Source organism: Megalops cyprinoides, chromosome 3 (genome assembly GCF_013368585.1).
Source record: "Megalops cyprinoides isolate fMegCyp1 chromosome 3, fMegCyp1.pri, whole genome shotgun sequence".
NCBI classification, from domain to species: Eukaryota; Metazoa; Chordata; class Actinopteri; order Elopiformes; family Megalopidae; genus Megalops; species Megalops cyprinoides.
The window spans coordinates 4461194-4480106 of record NC_050585.1 but is presented as its reverse complement, the minus strand read 5'-3'; the positions used below and the strand labels follow the sequence as shown (position 1 = coordinate 4480106).

The 18913-nt window shown below is 41.4% G+C and overlaps 1 protein-coding gene across 4 annotated transcripts in view; it reads left to right on the top strand.

The window, feature by feature from the left end:
* The window catches only part of igsf9bb (immunoglobulin superfamily, member 9Bb), a 122076-nt gene that overhangs the window by 87930 nt on the left and 15233 nt on the right, over positions 1 to 18913 (top strand). For all 4 annotated transcript variants that reach the window (XM_036524151.1, XM_036524150.1, XM_036524152.1 and 1 more), the window contains exons 13-17: positions 6710 to 6885; positions 7166 to 7392; positions 9026 to 9110; positions 10226 to 10384; positions 11138 to 11183. In XM_036524151.1, the coding sequence (XP_036380044.1) occupies positions 6710 to 6885; positions 7166 to 7392; positions 9026 to 9110; positions 10226 to 10384; positions 11138 to 11183 (693 nt within the window). The remainder of the gene's footprint in view (positions 1 to 6709; positions 6886 to 7165; positions 7393 to 9025; positions 9111 to 10225; positions 10385 to 11137; positions 11184 to 18913) is intronic.

The following is an 18913-nucleotide window of genomic DNA, read 5'->3' as shown; positions in this document are numbered from 1 at the left end:
GTAATGCTCGCCACGTGCCAGCTGATAAGTGGGTAAGAGGGGTAAACATGAAAAGATGACAGGTTGGAGGGTGTGGTGCTGTGAAAACGGGTGACCCACGGGGACGTTACGTCACACAGGAAGTGAGGATGCGTCACCCTGGTGCTGCGGGAACCAGCCGTCCGGCCATGCTCTGCTTCTGCTTCCTTCTCTCTAGAGCTCACAGAACAGAGGAATGCCTGGGCATAGCTGTGCTAGTCTCCTGCAAATCCCGCACTGTCGATATTCCCACGGAATATCAGCATTCTATAGACCCCGCTGCTCATTCTCCTATAGAATGGAAGCCTGCTTTGCAGTTGTTATGCGCTGTTTTGTGGGGGGAGGGGGGGTGAATGGGGGTGGATGGGGGTATTTGCAGTAAAGTTCCTTTGTTTGAATGGTTTTTAGCGAATATGTCAAAGTCATTGATGTACGTTATCTATGTGGTATTGTGTCCTGCTCCACTGTAGAGAAACCTTAAATATGAATCTCAGAGATGTTCAGGTGTCCCCTGATCTTTCATTGTCCATGAGGCGATAGATAAGCTCCACACATCACTTATCTGGTTCTGTGATGTCTTTTTGTCCTCCTCTGTGTCCCAGTGTGGTAGCTTGAGACAAGGCAGGAGGTGGGAGTAACCTTGCTCTCCATGAAACTGGGAGGGGAGGGGTCCAGAGTGTGTGTGTGTGTGTATATGTGTATGTGTATGTGTATATGTGATGGAGGGGACTGAACAGGCGGCTCACGTCCCCACTTTGAGTGACAGGGCTGGCAGTGGAGGACAGCGTCAGTATTCAGAGAGAGTCCTGCACTGCTGGGGAGATTAACATGAACCAGCGCTCTAATTTCAAGGTCCTTTAGCAAAGTCAGTGAGCGCACGCGCACACACACACTCACCCAGATGCACGTGCTCACATGTACACACACATGTAAATGCACATACTGACTTTATATCCCTGATTAAACAAAAAACATGATGTAACAGAAAAAAAAAAATCACATTTGATCATTTCTTATGCAGAAGTCATATTTTATTCCTTATTGTTCAATCTTTACAGCAATGCACAGAGCAAACTCATTGTTCACAAATAATTGAATTGTATTCAAGAAAATGATGAGGGTCACATTTATTAAAACATTTCAGTAATCTCGTCATCGAAAAACAAAAGACAAATCTATGGCAATGTTCTGCTTTTTGGAAATTCAGAGGAAGCCTCTTATCTAGAGGCTTCTGAGGGTCAGCTGTGTCTCAGACATATAAAAGGAAGTAACACACTGAAGGTATTCATCAGTAACATGCATCATCATGGTTAATGTCAGGGTAAAAAAATAAGGTCGTGGTTAAGTATACAATTAATGTACAGCACATTTTTATACAAAATACATAAAAATATCACCCACCTCCAAATGACAGTTTTTACCTACACAGTAATAAAAATAAATAAAACACTCATACGTTAATTTACACTCCCGCTCTCTCTGTCTTGCATGCACACACTCATACACTTGGACACACATACATGCACATACACACAGACAGTCAGGGTTTCAGGGGGAAGGACCCAGGCGCAGACCAGGATGACATACCAGGTGTTTATTTGATAATCCAAAGCCGTAGTAACAAAACCAGAAAATCCACAGACAGTGAATCCAAAAACAAGGCAAGGCCAAAATCCAAAGAAACAGACAGAAAGTCAAAACCCAGAGCAAGCAGAAAACAAACAGACAGGACCGAAACAGACAAAAAAAAAAAAAACTGAGACAAACCGGCAGAGAAACAGAGCAGATAGAGGGGTATAAATACACAGACTGGTGATGAGTAAACAGGCAACAGGTGTGCAGGATGGGCTTCAGGTGGTGGGCGTGGCAGCAGGGCAGATAGGCGGGACAGGAGGTGGGGCGAAGGGCTGAAAACAAAACAAAAGCACATGGACACAAAAAAACCCAAACAAAAGACACACCCACACTGACAGACGGGACAACAGAAACAATACAAGCAGGACCTCATGCAGAAGGACTGACACAATATTCTTACTGTACACACACACACACACACACACACTCAGTGTGTTTTCTCTCCTTCTATGCCCCTCCATTCCCCCATTCTGTTTCTCATATGTTCCCATCACCTTCGGATCCCATCACCAACTATGGATCCAGGAACAGTGTATTTATGACTTTCATGCATTATTCCTTTGAGCTTTGAAGCAGCTATCGTTAGCTGATCACACATTTGAATGGATCAGAACTGCTCAGTTTTGATCCCGGAACAGGACAGTGTCCTTCCTCAGACGTGTCCTCGATGGCGTTGGCAAGATGAGATGAGCATGGTGTGGCACACGTAGGGCAGTCGTCCTGCGGTTCTGAATGATCCATTCTCTGTAGTCCCTGCTAAATGGACCACTGCTGTGACCTTTAAGGGCACAAGTCCCTGATTAGAATACTAATGTGCTCTTCCCACTGCACCTGCTGAGGCAGGCTGTTACCGTGAGTGACAGAGGAGCGCTAATGCGGACACATTGCTTGCCTGTTGGCCATTACTGGTGGCACAGAGTGGAGAGTTTGTGAGCTCTGAGGTGAGCCACTCTCTTTTCCTGAAAGATCCCCAAAATGCACATGTATGTCTTTGCTTCTATGTCATTGTCTCTTTCAGCAAGAACTGTCAGTTCAGGTTTTTATTAAAACTGTTGTAGATATTTTGCCTAGCAAATATGAAGACATTTGAGTTGTGGTATTTTCTGCTTTTTTGTGAGGAAAGTTGAGCTAAAATCTTACATGCAGAACCCTATTATACAAGATAAGTAAAAAAATTTAAAAATCAAAGTGTTACATTAAAAAGTAAAGGACTAAACACCTCTAGAAAAGATGACATCTGATGTCATTCTATCCTGCTAATGGGCTGTATGGATTGTCTCCCTTTTGTGCAAACTGCCCTGGCTTTTGTTAAGATCAAGAGAATAATGTATTTTTATTGAGCAATCTTTGGGATTCTCTTTCTGTGGCTCCAAAGCTCCTGAGAGGTTTATCGCAATGTCAGCACCTTCTCTGAAGGCTTCTGTTTTGGTAGTTCAGACCACGGAGAAAAGGCATGTTATACATTTATGAATGGGTTGTTGACTTGATGAAACTAATGACAGATTCTGACAATTCTGACAGATTATTTATATATTTATTTATTTGTGTGTCCATCCATCCATTTTCATGTTTATAGAGGGGAAAAAAAACAATAAAAGAACAATGAAAAGGTTCACAGTGGGCTCCCGAGTGGCTCAGTTGGTAAAAGCACTCGTTCCGAGTGTACACTGAATGCTATGGCCCGAGTTCGATCCCAGCCGTGTCATTAGCTGACAGTGACCGGGAGCTCACAGGCAGAGCATGTTGGCTTCGTTCTGCCGGGGATAGGGGTGGGTACATTGGCAGAGGCTTCGGTCCCATTAGCAACAGTGACCCCTACTGGTCGATTGGACGCCTGTGGTCCGCGTGCCAAAGCTGCGTATGAAATGTCTTCCTCCGACTCATCTCTGTGCTAGCTTAGCTTGTGGACCGCAGTGCGAAAAGAAGCAGTGGCTGACATCACGTGTCTCGGGCAGGAGGGCACTTGCTTGTCCACGCTCTCCCGGATTGGCAGTGGGGGTTGTGGGACCGAACATCGATGACAAATTGGCCATTCCAAAATTCGGGCAATTGGCCATTTCAAATTGGGGAGAAAATGAAAAATTGTTGAAAAAAAAGAAAAGAAAAGGTTCACAGTGGGCCCACTATTTGGCGGTGAGGCAAAGCAGCATGATCCACATGGGCTCCTCATTGCAATTAATCGAGATGTTAAGAGAACAGTATTTATTTCAAACGATACCTTTTTTAGGTAGCATCGGAAGTTTCTGTCATTGGCTGGAAGGAGGCGTGAGCGTTTTTTTTTTGCTTTGAAAGGCCCCTTTGACATGAGGGGGTTACCAGCAGTTAAGTTGTCTGTGCTTTTCACCCACTTGCAAACAAGTCGTAAAAGTCTGCTCTTCTGAAGGGTAATAACAGTGTGAGGCGTGCACACGCACGTGGTCCTCTGTGCCTCAGTGATAGCGCTTCAGCCGTCAGCAGCGCTGCCCTTTGATGTGCCTCTCTCAGAGTAAACCCCCTCCGAAACCACGTTGACTGACGCCCGATGCACGCACAGTGACGGGGAACACACTGATGAACCCGAGCACAGCAGTGTGCCGCGCAATCCCCCAAATGATCCCCCAAATGCGACGGGACAAGACACTTCCTGCTCTCTGTAATGTTTTTTTTTTCATTGCTGGGAGTGTCTGGAGGAACGACCTGAGAATTACATCTGTGCGTGTGTTGTACTGTATATCACGGGCTAGACGTTAAGTGAGCTGTAAGTGGTATATGATTTATCACGGCTTGTTTTTCCCACTCCCCCCCGTTTATGTACATAATCATTCAGCTGGGTACTGATCTGTCACCTGAAATTGCCTCCGTATTTACTTACCATCGCTGAATATTTAAAAACATTGTGGGAATATGAATGCCTTTCAGATAGTTACTTATACAAAACGATCTGCATTATTATCCTATTCTGTACTATATGTATTGACACATGTAACCCCTTTCTGACCCACTGTCATTATAAATCTAAGATCCTAACAGCATAACTCCAGTAAAATAAAACCTGGGTAGTTTCTGATGTGTAGCCTATGGAAAAATGTGTGTCTTTATTTGGAGTTATTTTCAGATTTGCCATGCCATACATTTTAACAGAGGTTTCTCATTAAATCATTCTTCAACCATCTCTAATGAAATACTACAAATGAGCCAACCATACACCTACAGTCAAAGAAATCACCTACTTAAAGAAATCATTGTTGGAATACAAGAGGCATCCACACAAACTCTTGTATGCCGTTTAGTGAGGCTAAACTGAAATATACCCATAAAGATAACCTCTGTAAAAACTTGTACTGATTCACAGAATAATTAATAATGATCAAGAATTAATTACCTCCAGAGATGAGCAAAATTTTAACATTAAATAATGCTCAATGGTACTGCAAAACAGCGATAGATATGTAACAATATAATTACCCTACTTAAATGACACTGGAACTTATTATACTATTAAAAATAATAATAATAATGCTAGTAGTGCTGCTGTGGTTCCAGATCACAGTTGGTAGTGCAGAATAGGCTTCGTTGTCATCGCATGATAGGTAAAGGATAATGTTGAAGCTGTGTTTTTGTGTGAAAATAAACCATGATGGCATAATGCAGCCCGAAAGTGAATCTAACCAGATGTAGATTATTTTCACACAAAGCAAACTCTTTCTATAGATATAAAGATAATATAAAAGAGAGAGAGAGAGTTGACACAGAAAGTACATTTTATTATCAATGAGGAAATAGACACAGTTCAGATAAAATTGTAGTCACAAGTACCCTCATCAAAATTCATGAAAAATATGTTACCCTAGTACAGTATCTTAGAGTACAGTGAATAATATGGCAGAATCGAGTTGAAATGTAACCCAGCTGAAGGCTTGTCATCAAAAACCCATCACAAAAGGCTGTGGTACTGCGTATTTCCACATATCAGAGGAAATCACGTTGGTCTCGGTGAATGTCCCATTGAGGTGTGACTCGTCTCTCATAGCATAAGAGAGCGTAAAGTATATTTAAGGCTTGCAGTAGGCGCAGTTATGTCCACATCAATATGGGACATATTGTGGCCTCTTCAGTTCTGTTCCAAGATTGTGCTCAAGTGTCTGTATCGATGAACACAGGCCCAGACTGTAAATCATACTGGTACTATAGCGTGCCTCTCAATGGAACAGGATTTAAATGAATGTGCAAGAATAACTTCCCAAGGGCAGATTTGGCTGCACGATCATCCACTCGTTCATTGATGAACTGTATTTGGCGGTTCTGCTTATCTGCATGCTGCAGTGTGCTACAGTACGCGCAGAAGGTCACTACCTTACCACCGCATTCCCTTCTTCATATCAGAGTGAGGGCGCCAGCCTTACAAAGTCACACATGCAAGGTTACAGAAAACCACCTCTTCATGGGAATGTTAGTCTCACACAGTAAAATATTAGAGGGACCCAGACATGGAAATTGGACCTCAGGATTTTATATGGAGTTATAAATTGCCTTTATTTATACAGAGGCTTTCACAGACCTATTTATATTCTAGGCGAAGTTGTAGTACTTTGACATTATCGCCGAAGTCTAAGTATGATCATTTATCCAGGCCGCACTCTCTGTTAGCTGAGATCTTGAAAAAGTCATAAAACGCCCTCTGATGCATGAACTGGAACTATCCATTCCCTGGAATCACTCAGTCACCCTTCATTTGTTTCAACTACCACCTTGTAGCCAGGAAAATGGAGATGAGGGGTCACCTGACCTGTGCTACAGACTTGAAAGGTCATGCAAACCACTGAGCGAGTGCAGATGTGTGTGCCACTGTGGCTTAGTTTGAAAACTGGTGAAATGCTATTCCTCTCTATTCCTACTCAAGCCCTCCCTCAGACAGCAGTAGTAGCTCAGAATTGCTGACTCTGTCGGCTTTAGTGAGTTGTCTGTCACATAGTTATTCCAGTGGGAGAGCCAGGTGCCCTGAGTGTGTTGTGCAGATTCCTGGCGTCCCATCCGTGACCGTGCAATGACCGCTCTGTGCCTGCTTACGTCTGCGCAGGGTTAAGAGGGCGCAGCTCGGGCCCCACGACTGGCTGTCCATGCCCGTGCCCAGCTCTCAGAACTGGATGCTGGTGCAGGGCCTGGAGCCGGAGACTGCGTACCAGTTCAGTGTCCTGGCTCAGAACAAGCTGGGGACAGGCCCCTTCAGCGAGGTCGTCACTGTGAACACACTAGGTGGGTGTGGAAGTGCGGAAATGTCAGGTGTATACATACACCTAACTGTCTGTCTGTCTGTCTGTATGTCTATACCACAGTGTATGTATGTTATAGATATTCCTTTTGATCCAATGCCTTTATGAATAAACAGCATGTGTGTTCGTCTCTGTCATAGTTTTCTAATCAGAAGTAAATGAAACAACTGTATCTCTATACATTGTATACATTTGTATGTTTTATACAGTACAAACAGTCAGTATGACGTGTCTGACAACCACCCTGCCCCATTCTTTCTCAGTATTTCCTATAAGTACCCCTGAACCATTGGTGCTGCTTACCCCACCGAGGTGCCTCACAGCCAATCGGACACAGCAGGGAGTCCTATTGACATGGATCCCTCCAGCCAATCACACGTCACCACTCGATCGTTACATCATGGAGTTTCGCCTTGGAGAGAGGTGGGAGGTCCTGGACGATGCCATCCCCGCTGGAGAGACAGAGCTGCTAGCAAGAGATCTTGTCCAGGTAGAGACCGCATCCTACAGCAGTGCAAACAGTCAGTTTGGGGGTTAACTTCTTCTACACTTTCACACCGACTTGGAATCAGCAGTGGTCTTCTTGACTATGCTGTGTAATGACGTTTAGAAGCATCAGTTTATTCAATTTAGATAAACTGGTTTTGAATAATTGAATACTTTTAACTTACATAGAGACCTATCATCTCTGGCATTCCCTACTTTATGATGGTAATTAATTCAGCTATATATAATGCAGACATTAACGGTACTACACTTACCATCTGCACTTACCACCTAACACTTCATAAAACAAACACAAAAAACATATTTAATTAGAAATGTGAAGTAAGGAAAAAAACAAAAGCTACCACATTACTGCATTATGAATATAATGACATCATCTTATGAATAAAGCATTTATCTTGGTCATAATTTCAGTGTACAGTACCACCTTTATTTTCTCCAAAGTATCCCCTCTTCACTCAATTAATTCCCCCTAAAGGCCTTGAATGGCCCCCTGTGGGGTTGTGCACCTTCTACTTAGGGACCCTGTACTGTTATCAATTAATAAACCTTTATGTAATTTTTCCTTAATCTGAGCGAATTCCTCTGAGAAAGATGTGATATAAATTGACAGTCAATGTATTTAATTGCTCATTTTCACATTGCATGTTGCAGTGAATTTGGCCAAACTTTACAAATGCAGTCATGTGGAAATTAAAATCCTAGATACAATCTGTATCAGCATCAATGTGTTATTCTTATTATTCTTATCCAGTGTCAGCATTTTCTCTGAGAGGCTTACATTTTAACTTTGACGCAACACCATTTCCTGGTCATTCCATCTTGTATATGTTTAATTATAGCTTACACTTGTTGACTAACTCAGAGTAGTGTTTAGCAGACAGCCTTATCCTCGGTGGCGCACAAATCATTTTTGATAGTGGGGAAGTAGGGAGTTTTATTCTAAAGTTACTTAGTTTGTTTTACTTTATTCAACAAGGGCTTCTGGGAAATACTCTGGGTGTCTTGTTTCTTTTTTCTTTTAAGAATTTTGTACTTTTACAGAGTTGTATTGTCCAGTGTGTGAATTTGCAGAGAGCGTTGTAGCTGTAACCCCGTGTACCCCCATTACTATAATGTGTTGCGTGTGAGGCAGCTGTTGCTATGACAGCAGCAGACTGTTCTGGGACCTGTTCTGTAGTCTCTGTGTGACCCTGTGTGTTGAGGCATTACATGATGCAGAGTGATGAGATGTACCTGACCAGATGTCAGAGGGAATAATGAGGGTATAGCCACTGTTGTGTTGCTCAGCTAGTTGCATTACCAAAAATAGAGGCAAGAGCCACCATTCCCACCACTAACGAAAAGTGTCAGTGCTTTTAATGTGACTCAGAGGCTGCTTAAGTGTAAGTTTTGTCCACTGTTGTGCAATAGCCTTACTTGCACCCTTGCACTTCTGTCTAATGTGTCAATTTTACAGATAAGTGGGGCTGCAGCTCATTATTCATTTGCAATTGTGAAATGCTGTAAGACCCCACATCAAACTCAGGAAATGCAGAAAAATGAGCACCATTGCCAGTATTGTTATGGCCATGTCATGGTTCACAGAGATGTGAGTCGTTTCTTTCCCCTTGCAGGACTCGTGGTACGAGTTCCGTGTGATGGCCGTCATGGAGGACCTGACCAGTGAGCCCAGCAACGTAGTGGGAGTTTCGAGTACGGGTGAGTGACATATCAGTGAGGGGATGAAACGTGCACTTGCGGAGATAAGGTCATAAATGTAAGAATAGATTTTTGAACTACACTATGTGCAATTGGAATTTAAAATCAAGTGCACTGTGCAGTTCATCTGATGTGAGAAAACATGTCACATAACTCAGTGATTATGCCACAACACAGTAGTTCTTTCATAGGTGGTGGTGGGTTAAATTGCATCATGAGAACACATACAGAGATGTAATATGGACTCCTGTGGGCCAGGTATACCTTGCTGTAAATGCTACTCTCCCCTTTGATTCAAATTCTTGCCTTGTGATATTAAAGCATTTTGCTGCCCCCTGCTGAATCAGATTCAGATTTTTAAACTTAAAGCCATTGCAGAAAAAGACTTGTTCAGCAAAATCCTGTTACCAAACATTTCATCTGGGAATTAACAATTCTGTGTGAACTACTTTTACTGTGGAAAACTATTTGTGATGATGATGATGTTCATGTCATTTTCATATTTTAATTGGATATTGTTAAGGAAATCTAATAATTGTTAAAATTGAAGGTGCTGTTAATTATGCAATCACTGAATCACTATATTTAGGACAGATAAAGGCCCTTTTTTCAGTATCCCTATAAATTTTGACATTTACAAATTTCTTTGCTGTAAATCAACACCAACCATCAGCAGATTGTCATTAAACACAAACTGGACAATCTTTCATCTTGACATTTAGTGGTAATATCTGGTTTTGTGTAGTGACATTTTGTAACTACTGAAGCAATGTATAGGATAAGGCAATTTCATTTGATGTACAAAAATGTTATAAAATGATATACTGTAATGTTTGTCTAATGTGGTATCTTAATACCAATTGCCATAATTGGCCAGTAAAGAAGGAGGTTCTATTTGGCCTTTGACATTGGTTGTTCAGACTGCATAAGTTGACCAGTGGCCCAAAATTATGCTAGAGATTGTTTACCACTAGGAAGACTGCACACTTCAGTGATGGAACTTTAGATCCAGCTGCTTAGCGGTGTATGAAATCTACCTTCTTGCTATTGTGCAGCATTTCTGGTGATACTATGCCACAGCCTGACTTTGGAGGTGTGCCCCTCTCTACCCTCAGATTTCTTCCCTCCAGAGATGGCTGATGATGGGCTGGCGCGGCCTGTGGTGGCCGGCATCGTGGCCACCATCTGTTTCCTGGCAGCCGCCATTCTGTTCAGCACACTGGCGGCCTGCTTCGTCAACAAGCAACGTCGGCGCAAGCTCAAGAGAAGGCGAGGTGGGTGCCCCTCTGTCCTGACTCGCCACACCCCCCTACTGGCTGTCCGAGACCTTGCAGCGCATTGCAGGTGTAGGCAATAGGAGCCTGCCTATGTGTCTCTCGGCCATTGGCACAGCGGCAGTGCAGGTACAGTTAAAGGAAATAGTCTGATGAGGGTACAACACTTGACCCCATGTTCTCCAACTGGTACCCAGGGGGTGTGCTGGTTTGAATTTGAGATGAGGACATACTGTTGTACCTTGGAGTGAGATTCACCTGAGCAGCGTGAGTAATCGTAAAGATAAATGCACAATTCTGATGGTATGTAAAGGCTTGTGCAAATTTTATTATCAGGCATAGGTGTTCAGCACAGAAAAGCCAAGCTTCAAATCCAGAATACCCTGTCGAGATCCTTGTGCCATCATCTAAGTCATAATAAGCCCCAATCTCTCAGGTTTCCCTAACCTTGGACTCTATTATATGCTTAAAGAGTAAAGATTGTACAGTACAATATTGTTGAGTCATCTTATTATTATGACCAATATGGTAATTCACCTCTCAACTTCAGCTGCCTCCCTCCCCAGAATTTTAGTAGTGGACAGATTGTGGTCTGGTATATAACTCACGAAACAGACTCCTCTCCTTTCCTCTGAAATATTATCTGAGATATATGCAAATTAGGGCTGATAACTGACTTGTTATTTTCCTCTTAAACATTTGATCCTGTATTAACGAACTCGTCTTGGGTTTGTCTCCCTGTCTGTCTTCCAGATCCCCCTCTTTCGATAACACACTGCAGAAAGAGCGTTGAAACTCCGTAAGTAATAAACCACATGACATCTGGCAGTTTTTATGTGCTGTGGTGTGTGCCGGTAAAGGTGACTGGCAGGTTGCTCACGGGCTGCATCTCAGGCCATTTTATAGCCATGGCCATTTGATTAAAACGCCAAGCCACCAGTGGTCACGTCAATCTCTGGTAACCAGAGATTGACGGACATCAAGCAATCATATAGCTGCTGTCATCATCTACGTCTACAAATCTGGACACATTGGGACAATGTTTCCAAATATTATAAATCTAGTTATTTTTTTGATTGGCAGACTTTTCCCATTGAGCAGTCCCAAATAAAACTACTACCATGCTTAGCCAGAACTGCATGTGTAAGCAAGCTTTAGTAAACCATTGCCTTATTTAATTATGATTAAGATGATTCACTTATTAAAGTTCATGACAACCCTAGATAATGATGTTAAAATGTTATTAAGATACAGCTGGTCAAATTAAGAGATAAAGGTGTAGCTGTAGTGAGTTGTTGGTTTTGATGTTTGTTATCCTCAAATGAATTATCATTTGCCTTGAACTTCTTTGCAACTTTTATTAATAATACCCCTTAAGCAATACACACTGTAAATGGGAATAAGACAGTATTTATGAGCAGTTGTCTACAAGGCAACAAGATTTGACTGACATTTAAATTAAAATTACAACTGAACTTATTTGTTACTATCAAATTCTGAATGGAAGATATTCATCATTAAGTCTGCATTGTGATTTGTACTCTAATAAACAAAGTGGTCTGAGATCTAGATTCTATTCCAGTTAGTTTACATTTTAAGACATGCAATTTGTTCTTTCAAATTAAATAGTGATTACTGATTAATGTATGATAAATTATTCATTTTAATTATATGTGAATTGCCATCACTCATTATAGAGTGCAAACAAAAATAATAGCAGTATTACAGGCAATGATTTCCTAAATTAGTTACATCACATTATAATTTTAGATTTGGTTTCATTTTTGTGTAAGGTGTGCTTCTTGTCGCAATTTGTTTGTCAAGAGTTTGATATTTAGTTTCATTTGCAGAAAGTATGTATGGTATTGCAATGATAATCGAAAAATGTTTAGAAAGGAAAGGTTTAGTTTAACATGTGCAGTATGTATTTCTCCACAGCTGATAATACAGCTTGTATTTTAATTTCAAAGTAGTGTTATAACATGATTCCAGAAGTCCTGAAGTGTTTCTGTAATTCATTAGATCTAACTGAACTGTTTTGAGATAAAGGAATAATATCACAATCCAACAAAATTGCTTTTACTAATCAATTTGTAAGTTAATACTATTTGTAAGTCACACATTTGGAAAATGTTGGACCTGGTGCTGAGTGAAAGTTGTATGCCTTTTTAGTATCACCATAGTGTGGTAAAGGTGTGACCAATATACTGATTTGTCCTTGAAGGCTTGGTTTTGTTCACAAGTTTGACAAAACTTTCATGTGACATCATGTACCTAAGAGTCTTAAGAGTCCCAGTGTTATCTAGTTGTAGGTTTTACCAGCATAAATCAAGGTTTTGATTTATGCTGGTAAGCCAAACCTTCTAAACCTACTACTTTGCTTTAAAAACACATTATCTGCATTTATCTCTCTCCCTGCAATTTCATTAACATGACAAAATAAAAATGATATTTTGCCTGCTAAGGGACCTCAGTGATGCCATGGTGAAATGTAAAATGTTAAATGTAAAATGTGACTAGCAAATCTATTCACAGTCTAAAACCCTTTGACATACACTTCATGTTTGCATTTCAGTTTTTCTCACTCCCTTAAATGTAGATGTTACATTCAAAAGAGAGTTATGATTGTATAGTAATAGCATATGGTTGATTCTTTACAGGTAAGGTATACATACAACTGTGTGTATGCGTGTGTGTATGTGTGTGTGTGTGTGCGGAAAGCTACCCACCATACTGTAAATTGGCACAGAATAGCTCCCCTGAATTACACAGTATACATTCATGATGAGTGGTGACATCTGGTCTGGGAAGCTTGCAGGCCTTCCTCTGAAGGGGCATAGGGGTCAGAATGTGGGTGGAAACAGAGTGCATTCACATTTTCATTGGGTTTCAGCCTGGGCTTTTTGTTCTGTCCCCATGCTACTCTGTGGTCAGGACGGCAGAGACAATGGCCGAACACCAGTGGTTGAAAAGTGGCTCATTAACAAATTACAGACGGTACATGTGAGTGTTTTTACATGCGCAACACACGCAGCCAGTCAAGGAAACGCCTTGACTCAGATCACATAAGGGATTATGGTGACATACGTGTGTACATCTTTACCAAGCAGTTTACGTATTTGTGTGTATAAACACAAATCTGGTCTAAAGCACCACGGCTTTATAACACAGGATGTCCATTAACAGTCTCTGAACAAACAGCTGAACTTCAGTGATTTGGTAAGTGCAACAGAAATACTTTTGATGTCCTTTATGAAGCAGTCTTGGTGTTGGATGAATATATTTGACATAAAAGGCCTTTCTTTGGAGATAAACCTGCTGCTGTTTTATACCCTGTATTTGTGTATGATTGTTCTGTTTTACAATGTTTAAAGGCCCAAGTTATGTTTGGTGTCATTCAGAGAATGCTTTAAGTGCAGCTAGTGTGTTGTAGACATGTACACTGTACATACACGTCTGGCAGCCATGCAGTGATTTCTTGCTGAAGTTTACCATGGTAAATGTGCATGCGATTGTGTACTTCGCTTTACATCGTTTGATATGCTTCCCTCCCATGCTTGTAAACGGCTTTACCATGCTTTTCCGGTGCTTCGATGTCCTCCTCCGAGGGTTTTTACCATGGTACACTAACATTAAAGTGGTGGTTGAACTTTTTCAAAATATTGGTATTGGTGCACCAGATTTGTTATGCTATATTTTTTCATATGCAAAACAAAACTGGAAAAATAAAGCAAAAAACATTCCTGCATTTTAACAAACTAATGACAAAGCATTCTTTTCTTTTTTCTTTTATTAACTCCTCTTTCTGTGTGTTTTTCTTCTTCCAGTTATAATAACTTCGACCTTTGATGACTTTTGGATTTGGCTTGTTGTTGACTAATATAAAGTTGTTGCTCTTTGTATATTTGATGCTATGGTTATAATAAATTGTGTAATATACAGTATTGTAACTACTCTAAGAACCACTGTCAGTATTGACATATGTTGTGGAACATTATCTCCATCACAGAAACAGTATAATGCACTGATTAATTGTGGCATGGTTTTGCAATACTTGAACAGGTGTTTCCAGTTTCTTATACTTATGATCAAATATGCAGATAATGAGGTCTGTGGACAATAACCTTGAGTTGTAAACGTGATCAATGTAAGAATATTTATCAGTATTTTATCAAAGCTTGCCAATTATTTCAAGACAAGCGGTCAGTGTGGCTTCTCTATATGGTGCTTCTCATTAAGTAAACTGGAAACCAGTTCCTGGCCATAACTGAGGGCTTGAGAACATTTAATTGTACCCCATCCATTGTACCTACACCAAAATCCATGTTTAATTTTACAAGGCTTTTAAAAAGTAACAGGATTTTCACCCTGATGGCAATAAATTTTACCTCAAACAGTTTACATCACAGAAGTCGTCACCAACATTCTGAGAATGACTACTGTATACAGTACAATGACAGTAACCAAATATCTGTTCACTTTTTGGTTACTAATGATGTAAGCCTCTGGTGCCAGTTTTTCTTCCTATTAACACTACGTCTTACAGTGAGACTGCAGCGCTGATTCATTATATGCAGGCTTGCCAGGATTCTATTGTCATCTTGAAAATCCTGATTTTGCAAAACACAACCAGATCAACAAAAAGATCTTATCCATCAGTAAAAAAAAAAAAAAAAAAAATACTTAGATCGTTGCAGTGATAATTGTGAAATTGTGCTTGAATTTTTAACACATTAGTGCAATACAAAACAGGGCAAAAATTCACACAACCAAGGAAGGAGTCACTCAAAGTAGATCAGAAAGCTCAGGACAAACCATTAATTTTACACAAACCAAAAACAATCTCTCTGCAGCCCTAAAAAGTGCGAGAGGGAAATGAGAAATGAAATAAACAATGTTGGTAACATGTGAGAACCATTTCTGTTAATGGACACATCTAATAGTTAGCAGTTGGGGTATGTCGTTTCCAGGTTTTATCAACATTGTTGAAATTGTGTTTTTGTAATGTCAATCCTGCATTGAAATGCTAAATACAAACACTTGAATGTTATGTGCCATCTTTAATTTTTAATGGATCACAGCTGACACAGCTTACTTATTAAGCTGTGTTGCTGGCTCCTATTTTGTGAATGGAGGTCATTTAATTATATCGTTAACCTGTTAAATGGAGGTCAACAAATTGTGGATCAGTTGAGGTGGATTGTTAGTATTTGAACTTCTTGTTAACATAGCAAGATTGCATGGACCTATGCCCTGCAGTTCATTTCTTTTTACATAGAGTGGAAAATGCTCAATTTGAGAGAAGGTTACACTTTCCTACACTGTTTCACATTTTTCACCTTGGCTTGGTTGTGTGACGTCCTGAAAAAAAAGTTGATGAACTTCAAAAATATCTGCAGAAAATAAATGTTGATTTAACAAGAAAACATCCTGGCAAGCCTTATAATAAGGAATTTTCTTTCTTTTTTTTGTTTTGTGAAATACTGCCTTCGACTCTTATGGTGCCCTATCTGGATGGTGGAGTGAGGTTGAAGTGCCAATGCCTTATTTAAGCAGTCTCGCCTGGTCTCGGATCAGTTTGTTTTGTGTGCTTCAATCTCCTTTATTACAAAGTGAACCAGCCACTTAAGCTCCTGTCCAGCAAACTGTAGCTTTTTATACTTTTAATGCAATGCAATCCACCGTAGCTCAGCACTCTTCCCAAGTTCCCTTTAATAACGTTCTGTATTAACTGATTAGAAAGTAAGAGACATCTGCCAAAAGTCATACAGCTGCAGAGGTATATTATTGTACCAAGCCAAGACTGCGAAGGGATGTTAATTTCAAGTTGCATGAGATTATTATTATTATATATATATATATATTCTTAGCATGCGTGGGCCTTGAACTGTATGATGTATGAATCATTGTGACTAATAAACGGAGAACTATCTGAAGTGCAGCGGCCACATCTTTTCTTGTGTCTCTTGCTCTTTCTCTCTTCCTCTTTTTCTCTTTCTTTATCCCTCACTCCTGTCTTTGCCTCATGCTTTCTGTCTCCCTCTCCCTCTCTTACTTTTTCTCTCTCTTGTTCATCACTGCAGTCTCACTGTGATCTTCTCTCTGCTTTTTTACCGTTCTCGACCTCTCTTTCTTCCCCTTTGTCTCTCTAGCCCCGTCTCTTTTTCTTTCTTTGTCTCTCTCTTCCTCTGTCAGTCTCTCTTACTTTCTCTCTGTCTTTGTCTCCCACGCCCAGGCCCCATGTCCCTCTCTCTCTGTCTCTCTGTATCTCTTCCTGTCTCTTGCTCTGTTGACTATTGGAAGCCTGTAGCCTCATTGACGGCCGACTTTCCCCCGTCTCTATTGTGTCTCCCCCTCCGCAGGACTCCTCTTACCCCCTTGCCTGGTATTGAGCCCTACTGGGAGGGGCCAGAAGGGAGCAGCTACAGGCCCCCACCCGCCAGTCCTCAGTGAGTGCGGGCACCTCGTTCAGCAGTGTGCGCTGGCTTGGCGGCATGTTTTATGTGTGGTGCTAGGCGCGCTCCACTCACAGGCAATGCAAAAAAGAGACAAAAAAAGCCTGTTTATTGAACCCCACCACAGCCTGAGACCTTTGCGAGTCTCTGGAAAATTTCATCACTGTATCTGTCTACGTCTTAGGTGGCCAGCAGGTGGCAGTATTCGCTGTCTGGTAAAGTTTAGCAAAGAAAGAATGTTCAAAACTGCCATCATTCTTTGTTTATTATAATCAGAGGGATTGTTAGATTCACAAGGGGATCCATATAGCTTTGTTACAGAATACAAACTTTCATACAGCTGCTCTTTTTATTGGTATTACAGAACTTAATCAGAGGGTCTTAGCTGTGTCATTAGCTGACTATGGCCTTAAGTCTGCTTTGGTGGGAAATTATAAGGTTTATTCCACCAGGGTGTGTTGGGTTGGCCAAGGTTCCACATTCCACAGCCGCACCACTCCTAAGCACCGTCCAGCAACTCATCAGTTACCTGTAGGTTGCTAGGTCACCTTCAATGACAGCTGCACTTATCTTCCAGTTTCTGTATGCTCTCCCGTAGTGTGTTGTGGGACTTGTAGTGTGGGAAGCAGCTGTTGGGTGTAGGCCATTACACAGTATCAGACAACTGCAGTTGCCTCTCTTCACTCATGAGGAAGGAGAAATGCATATAACGGGTGACATGTCTGAGTTGAGCTTGAATCAGTGAACCCAAAAGTCAAGCTGAAAAACCCTGAACTAGTGCAGAAACACCCTCTACTTTGTCCATCATTCTCTGTGCCAGCAGTGACCTTTAAATTTCACTGCCTCTGCAGAAGGAAGATAGGAACCATGCTGTGCTATCAGTCAGGTATCCCCAACTTCCACACATTGATTTCAGTCACAGACAGGTGAGAGTTTTTTTGTTATTGATGGCAGGTAGCTGCTCTGCTGGACATGTAAGACTGGAATAGCTCTGATTTTGACAGCTTGGTGGGATGGAGGCAGATTTGACTTTCCTGTGAGTCTGTAGAAGCCTAGGCCTCCCCCAGGACAAACAGCCACCTTGCTGGCTTTGACCCGCGGGCCTCTTCTGCCCTTGGGCCGAGTCTTACCATCCTATGGGTCTCGTTCATGCCCCCCCCCCCCCCCCGCCCCGTCTGCTACTGCTTGTCATCCTCCCTGCACCATGGCAACCTTATTCCCATGCACTGTGGCAGCTTGACCTCTACAGGGTAATAGCCATGCCCCCTACCCACCCCCCCTCCTCCCACCCCCTACCAGCCCCGACACCCCAAAGATTTGGGTAGCAATGGGGGCCAGTGTGGATGAGCCTATTGAGATCATACAGACGAGGCACAGTTGGCTGTCATCATCTCCGGGTCTGGAAGATCTGGGCAAGAATAATGTAGAAGGGCTGCCCTATAGAGTTGCTTTGCAAAATGGTCCTTGCCCTTGCCTAAACTACTGGCACTTGACACTCCTTTGGCTCATAGTATACGTGACTTATTGATAGATTTTACTCCAAATTTTATTTTAGCCGCGTTAGTGGAGCTGGTATTATTAATTCAGCCAAGTTTATTTTTCCTTTGTAAAGCACAGAAAGACTGATCCTTGGTTGCTTTTTAGAGGGCAGTCATCCTATATTTACTGTGATGAATTGCTAACTAATATAATATGTCCCAATCACAGAGGCACCTGCTACAATATAATTATGTGTATAAAGAAATGTGTTTCATGCATTTCTCAAAGTAGAATGACTAGAATCTACACAGCAGGGTTAATCAGATAGCTGCCAAATTCAAGAGGAATCCTTGATATTGTGATGATTTCTAGAGGTTCTAAGCTCCACCTCCAGCCCTCACTAAATTTGGACACAGCTTTGTGAGTCTCCCTTTTAATTTATACATGCCACAGTCATCTGAGTCTACGCTTGCAATCATAGTATGAATTTTGCATATCAAGAAATTGGGATATAACCTAACACCATCGTCTAAAGAATGAATTATCATCTAAAACACAATGCCAGTGACAAAACATTATTGATTTAAACCAAAGT